Raw genomic sequence first — 8044 nt, 5'->3', positions numbered from 1 at the left:
GTACAGTTATACTATGTGATTATAGTCATTATATTTTATATTTAAAATATTATTAAGATCTTTTTTAAACAATCTTTATCTTTATATTATTATAAACAGTTATAAACACCAGTTTGTTATTCGTAATATAAACAGAATATGATCAATAGATATGTTGATATATGTACAAGTAAACAATGTAAACTTTTTGATTCCATAATCAAATCACCATCTAAAATGTTTGTATGTATGTGCCATAATAACAGTAGCTAAATATTTTTACAAATTATGCATTCGTTTTATTTTCTTTTTCACAAATATTGGAGGACAATATGTAAATCTTATTGATTCTGAATAAAATTTATATGCAGCTCACAAAGTAGATCTGTAATATAAACATTTATTAAAACAGTTTTAATCATTATAATTGTCATCACAATAGATTCGTTAAAGTGTATACTTGACATATAAATTCCAGGATGATCATTTCTACTATCATTGTAATTCTACAATACAAAGATGGCGTAGCATGTTCCGAAAAATTCATAAATAATTGGCGAAATTTATTTCATATAATAGGACCTGAACTTGAGTTACAAGTAAAATTTAATTTAATGATGGAACTTAATAAAAACATAGTATCTAAAAAAATTAATAAGTTAATATGGAAATTAAATGCGTAATTAAATTAAGTGCTGTTATAAATTAAATTGTAAATATGTTTTGTTATTGTTATAAATAAATTTGTTACAAATGTTATGTGTCTTAATATCTAAAGCATGATTATCCTTTCCGGTTTTTTTTTGTGATTTTCATACATGATATACAACCTTGTATTCATAACTCGGTTTGAATGGCGGAACGGAACAGACTCAAAGTCTGTTCCGCTTTTAAAATTTTAGCAATATAAAAAGGAACACAACAACGCAAACAATATTTTCAAATTTTATCCTTTTAAAACCTAAACTTAATCTTCTTACAGAAAATAACAAAGTGGGGTAAGCTTATTAGGTTCAACATACGCCAGACATATACTTACAGGCGTATTTCGTACTATTCCTATCAATTAAATGCATTTGCTAACCACAAACTAAATTGTATTGTATCTATCAGCCTAATCATTTTTTGGATCTAGCTGACCCAGCGAACTCCGCAACTTTTGTCTCATTTTCCTTATCGTATCGTTCCTTTTATACCTTCCCTGGACATGATTTTTAAATGCATTTGAGCTATCTAGATATAAGCAACTGTTAAGTTACGCTACAAACAATTAGATGCGACTTTAAAACTCCGAATTATGTCGAATTATCTATACTAATTTAAATTCTGTAACATTCTTATTATATTGCGTTTAGTTTTAAACAATATTGAAGATAAATAGGACTTGTTATGCTATACATACAAAAATTTCCTGATGCAGTTACTTCATATTTTCCCTGTTACTATTTATACTATATTATTCATCACTAATAAATAATTTCTCGCGTAACATGTATCGAATTTAATATTCTCATATTGTTAGGTCTGTATATATGAAGAAAAAGTGAAGTCCCGTGTCCCCTAGTGGGGTATGGGGCAGATGATGTACATCTATTTCACTCATCGATTTTTTTTACGGACAAGTAGGTGATCAACCTTCTGTGTCCTGCCAGACCGAGACATTTTTTTTGTGCGTCCCCATCGGGAATTGAACCCAGGACCCCTCGGTTCTACGCTCACGCGTTAACCACTGAACCAAGGAGGCGGTATATATATGAAGAAAACAATATGAATAAAAGCTCATATCTTGGCAAAATATAACTATGAAAAAAAAAAAGTTGAGACACACTTAACTAAATTTTGCCCTTGAAAATTATAAAATTAAGAAACCTGGTCGATTTTGGTTATATGCAAATACTTCGTAGCCATTACTTAAAAAAAACAGAAAAATAATAGTATTTATAAAAATTGTTATACATAAATAAAAAAGAATCGAATTATGTACAATACATCCTTGTCTTTTAATAAATTGATTTGTCTTACTTGATACTTTTATAGTAACTAATGCATCTCATCAATATCAAAGCACGTAAAATACGTATATCGCCAGTATCTATCAAAATTCAATAAAAGGAACGTGATAGATGAGTTCTAGTAGCGACTACTGACGTTCTCTACTTCAACGGCCAGCCTGTAGTGATAAGAGAGTGAAGTATCTAGTGAACTTTAACGTGATTCAGAGCATACACGGTTGAGGTAGCACTACTAACATTCTGTTCTTGGGATACACGCTTAATCGCATACATTGTCGTTTGTAGGACCTTGCGCGCCGCTCCTGCGTCAGGATTATTAATTTGTAAATTATTATAACTATACGAGTATAATAACAAGTCATACATATACTTAAAAGAAGACATAATAATTACATTGTGCAAGGATAATCTGTATAACTCAGAACAGTAAGTAAATTTATTGATTAACTACGAATATAATGTATAATTTTAATAATATGTGACATTATTATTTAAAGTGTATATTTATATTTCATATAACAATTTTAAGGATAATATTTGACAAATACATTGAGACAGATTTATTGTGTTTAAATTATCACAAAAACTCAAACAAATGAAAATTTTACGATAAATATATATTTTGTCGTCTATTAAATGAATTAAGCTGTTGTAGTCTATGTGGTAATAGGAATATATTCTCAAAAATTTCATCGCTTGTCATCTTTGTAATAAAATCCCCTCCTAACTGAAGATATATACTCTAAACATTAAATTTTTTATAACGACGATTATGTCTTTATTGTGTCTCTTTTGTAATTTATTTTAAACTACCGACCGGCCCCGGCTTCGCTCGGGTACAATGCAGATACTAAATGCACTACAGAAAAACTGTGTACGTTGGATATTAAACAATACTGCCGCCCCGGCCAGCCAGTACCGCCGCAAGCGCTACGTCGCGCATTTTTAAATCTGTAATATCCTCGAAAATATTAATTTAAATTTTGAGCTGTAAAGAACCATATAGATGTATATTAAATCAACAATGTATTTAAGCTATTTAATTGGATAAGAATTAAAGCTGTATTAGTTAAAATCGCTTCGAAAAATAGCCATCATTTGTCGTAAAAAGTAAATGACAAAAACATGGGATATCCATAAGACATAGACATATACCATCACGGAGTTTTCTGAAGACGTTTCAATTTGCACAAATAATTGGTACATTATTAATTAATCAATCTCATAGGACAGCCTGCGTTTGCAATGTAAGCGGATTGATAATTAACGACATAACATTAGAAAACTCAAAAATAACAGTATTTCTCCATTTTTTATGGATATTGTCATACATATAAAACTTCCTCTTGAATCACTCTATCTACTAAAAGAAACCGCAAAAAAATCCAATGCGTAGTTTTAAAGATTTAAGCATACAAAGGGACATAGGGAAAGAGACAGCGACTTTGTTTTATATTTAAATGTAGTGATTATAAAATTCTTATCCAAGCGAAGACAAGACGTATAAAAAAATCATAAGTGATAAGAGAAATAACACGACTTCCTTTAATGAATGTAGATTTTGGTATTATGTATCTAATAATACACATTTCTGTCAATTATTCAATTGTTGTGTCGTTCTGGTTTCCAGTTTTATGAATATTTTTCCTCACTGATATAAAATTAGAACAGCTTTATTGCACCTACTCAAAAATTCCAATTTTTATTTGATCTTACAAATCTTATCACAAAATTTATACAAAATATAATATGACATTAATTAAAAAAAAAATGCTTACATATTTCTGCAAAAACTGTTCTTTTAAAATTTAAATGATAAACTTAAACAGTCATTTTTTAATTTTCTGTCATCCTCCGAGAAACTATGTCTTATACACTTAAAACAAAATTAATTATGTCATAATAACGTGTGTATTCCTCAATTCTCAGTATATTATTTTCATATAGATATGTTTATAAAAATATCGAAAAGTATCTATAAATACAAGTTTATCTTTGATTACATTTATCAAACCAAAACCTTTATTACATAATCCATATTATTATTGTGTATATATAGGGATCTAAAAAGTACTGAATACATAATATAACAGATGATACTACGAGTATTTTCTTTTTCCAGATGGTACAACTGCACTTTATTCTGATATCGGCGTTAGGGGCACTGTTAATGGCTATACTATTGATGATATCACAAGTTATTAATCCATTTTTATCGTTCGTTAATTTTCTTGAAGAAGGCATAGACCAATATGACAACGAACCACCTGACCAAGATAATTTGTTTGTAGAATACGATTTCATTGTTGTTGGTGCTGGTACAGCCGGTTGTGTTATCGCTAATCGTTTAACTGAAATACCAGACTGGAAAGTACTGTTAGTAGAGGCAGGAGTCAGCGAGAACTTTCTTATGGACATCCCTATACTTGCTAACTATCTTCAATTTACGTCAGCGAATTGGAAGTATAAAACGAAACCATCTGACAAATATTGTACGGGATTCGCAAACCATCAATGCAACTGGCCTCGAGGAAAAGTTGTAGGAGGATCGAGCGTACTTAACTATATGATTTACACAAGAGGTGCACCACAGGACTACAATAATTGGGAAGCAATGGGTAACAAGGGTTGGAGTTGGGATGAGGTGTTACCATACTTTAAGAAAATTGAAAAGTTTAATATCCCTGCTCATGACAATCCTGATTACCATGGATATAAAGGCTTCTTAAATGTGGAGCATGCCCCATTTCAAACTGCAAACTCTAAAGCATGGGTGGAAGGCGCTCAAGAATTAGGATTCAAGTACACTGATTACAATGGAGCCAATCCAGCCGGAGTTTCTTTCTTGCAATTGTCAATGAAAAATGGAACCCGACACAGTTCAAGTAGAGCGTACTTACATCCAATTAATAAAAGAAATAATATTCACCTCTCAAAACATAGTATGGTAACAAAACTTATTTTCGATTCAAATAATAAGAAGGTTATCGGAATAGAAGTTGAAAAACGGGGAAAGCAACTGAAAATTCTAGCTAAAAAAGAAGTTATAATTTCTGCGGGTGCAATTAATTCACCACAACTTTTGATGCTGTCAGGCATAGGGCCAAGAGATCATTTGGAGACACTTAACATACCTGTAGTGAAAGACGTGCCAGTCGGTTACAATTTGATGGACCACATCGCTGCCGGTGGAGTACAATTTATGGTTCATCAGCAACACTTTATTTTGTCCACTAATTACATTATTAAACACTTAGATTTGGTGTTCAGTTGGATGAAAACACACAATGGACCTTTATCTTTACCAGGTGGTTGTGAAGCTTTAATTTTTATGAACTCAAAAGATAGATTTAACGGAACAGCTTGGCCGGATCTGGAGTTACTTTTCATTGGTGGTGGATTAAAGTCCGATCCCTTACTAGCGAAAAACTTCAATTTCGATAAAAAAATATTCTCAGAAACGTATAGTCCGTTAGGAAAAAATGCTTTCATGATATTTCCTATGTTAATGCGACCAAAATCGAAAGGTAGAGTAATGCTACAAAGTTCAAATCCAAAAGACCACCCTATTTTGATACCAAATTATTTTGAATATCCAGAGGATTTACAAAAGATAGTTGAAGGAATAAAAGTTGGTATAGAAATTTCTAAACAGCCAGCCATGCAAAGACTTGGAGCAAAAATGTATGACGTACCAATTGAAGAATGTCTTAAGCGTGGACCTTTTGGTAGTGATGCTTACTTTGCTTGTCAAGCCCAGATGTTTACATTTACTATATACCATCAGAGTGGAACTTGCAAAATGGGTGTGGAAAGTGATCCGTCAGCTGTGGTAGACAACAGACTACGAGTACATGGGATTACGGGACTTAGAGTTATAGACGCTAGTGTAATGCCCGAAATAGTATCAAGTCATACGAATGCCCCAGTGTACATGATAGCAGAACGGGGTTCGGACTTCATTAAAGAGGATTGGGGTCGTTTGAGCTAAAAGATAAATAACTCAACTGCTCATTAGTTGCTACATATTTTTTTAAATATTAATTTAAATAATATATTGTAGAACTAAATAACAATACTTTATTTATTTGTTAATTGTCAGTAAAAGTACAGTAATAAGTTGTAATAAAAATATAAACAGCCTAAACTTGTGCTGGGATCATATCACACAACAGTCCTCATTAACGACCTTTTTAAATATTTTTAGAAACATTTTTTATGGCCATTACTGGTCGTGGATTTTTTTTTTTTAAATAATATTAATAAACATCAATGAGTAAGCTAAGCAAAAAATATAGTGATGGAATAAATATTTTTATATTGACGTGACAACGTCTTAAATTAGGTTGCGGCTCGGAGTCACTCATGAAAAAGTGTAACGCCCGGTAACGTTACGATGAGGTCACCGAACTATGATCGGTCCGCCGCGCGCGCAGCACTAGAGAATTAGGCGCATTGAATCGGCGCGTGCTTGTGTCTCTGTCTCTGTCTTTTTAGTAAACAAAATATATTTTTTATAGTTAAAATTTGTGCAATTCCTATTTTCATTCAATTCCTTGTTCCTATTGTGCAATTTAATAATATTAATATCAATAAATATTCTACCGAGAAAAAGACGTTGTCACGTAAAATCTTCGCCCGTAAAACCGACTTTACAGGCAACCATTTTTTTTCAGATTATTTTCTACTAATTTTCAGTATCGCTTATTATAAATGCAAAAGTAATGCTGTCTTTCTGTCGCTTCGCTTTGTCGCCTTAACCCCTGAAAAGATTAAGATGAAATTGGGTATCAAGATAGCTTGAAACCTGAAAATTAACTAAAAAAAATATTATCTTGGAAATATATTTCAAACTGTTTAAAGCTAAATTGTTCAATTAACAATTTGACACTTTAAAGACAAGAGTAAAAAAATATTTTTTTGTTATGTAAAAATGGTATTTCCCTCACTGGGCTCAATTTAAAACACTACAATAAATTTAAAAGTCCACTATAAGAAATTAAAGACTTTTTAACGGATGTTAAACTGGATTTATTCATTACATTATTAACCCGACCTTTCAGTCTCTCTCAGTCCACGCTCGCAGTAAAAGTGTTCGAAAAGTCGAAAATACTCGCGTAAAATCAAACACAAGAAAATACTAAGTCCACTATAATGTTACAAACAAAAGCAAACTGGTAAAAGTATTTGCCTGGCATTACATACTTTAACATATTCATGTGCGAAATAGACATACACTTTATCGTAGGCGCAAAAAATTGTAATACTATGCTTCAAGTTTTATCGATAAGATACTAATATCAAATAATCCTTCATCTCGCCATATATTATTATTATTCTAATATCTTCAAGCACAACACTCCAGTTTAACATTTAAGATGTTTTTTTGTGTAATGGTGCTCGCTTGATGGTATCCTATCACCACCGCCCATAAACATTTGCACAGGTAGGGCTTTTGCAAATGTAATGTAAGATAGATTAGGAAAATATTGACGATTTGATCGTGGTTCGTCGTCGTATGGTAGCATTACTATTTCACGCTAATCTTCTGTGAGATTGTGGCCTTGCACCGACCTGGTGCAAGCTGGCCCGATTCTCTCGTTAAAAAATTGTTCTACCATTGGTGATCACAAAAAAGCCTCTGCCCTCATTTTTTTTTAACATAGTATATTCAACATCACAATATTATCTTTAATACTCTGAAGCCAATATCAAAATATTTAAGAAATTTTCATGAAATATGGAATACTAGACGCTCGTCCAAATAACAAACTTAATCAAATCCGTACAGTAGTTTCACTGTGTCTTGACGGATAAACAACCAAACAATCAAACTTTCACATTTATAATATACTAGCTGAGCCCGCGGTTTCACCCGCATAAGTCCGTATCCCGTAGGAATATCGGGATGAAAAGTTGCCTATATGTTATTCCAGTTATCCAGCTATCTACGTACCAAATTTCATTGCAATCATTTCAGTAGTTTTTTCGTGAAAGAGCAACAAACACACACACACATCCTTACAAACTTTCGCATTTATAATATTAGTAGG

The 8044-nt window shown here is 31.9% G+C and overlaps 2 protein-coding genes across 2 annotated transcripts in view; one reads left to right on the top strand and one right to left on the bottom strand.

The window, feature by feature from the left end:
• LOC119836266 (flotillin-2) overlaps positions 1 to 8044 on the bottom strand; it is a 198514-nt gene that overhangs the window by 119542 nt on the left and 70928 nt on the right. The gene's annotated exons all lie outside the window — the stretch shown is intronic.
• On the top strand, positions 2277 to 6214 carry LOC119836261 (glucose dehydrogenase [FAD, quinone]-like). The gene is made up of 2 exons (XM_038361544.1): positions 2277 to 2417; positions 4114 to 6214. Exon 2 carries the CDS (start codon positions 4114 to 4116, stop codon positions 5980 to 5982), a length of 1869 nt encoding a protein of 622 aa, XP_038217472.1. The 5' UTR covers positions 2277 to 2417; the 3' UTR covers positions 5983 to 6214.

Source organism: Zerene cesonia, chromosome 23 (genome assembly GCF_012273895.1).
Source record: "Zerene cesonia ecotype Mississippi chromosome 23, Zerene_cesonia_1.1, whole genome shotgun sequence".
NCBI classification, from domain to species: Eukaryota; Metazoa; Arthropoda; class Insecta; order Lepidoptera; family Pieridae; genus Zerene; species Zerene cesonia.
This window is presented reverse-complemented; position numbering and strand designations above follow the sequence as displayed.

Excerpts from the sequence above, each read along its gene's own strand:
- LOC119836261 (XM_038361544.1), top strand. The coding sequence starts at position 4,114 with ATGGTACAACTGCACTTTATTCTGATATCGGCGTTAGGGGCACTGTTA.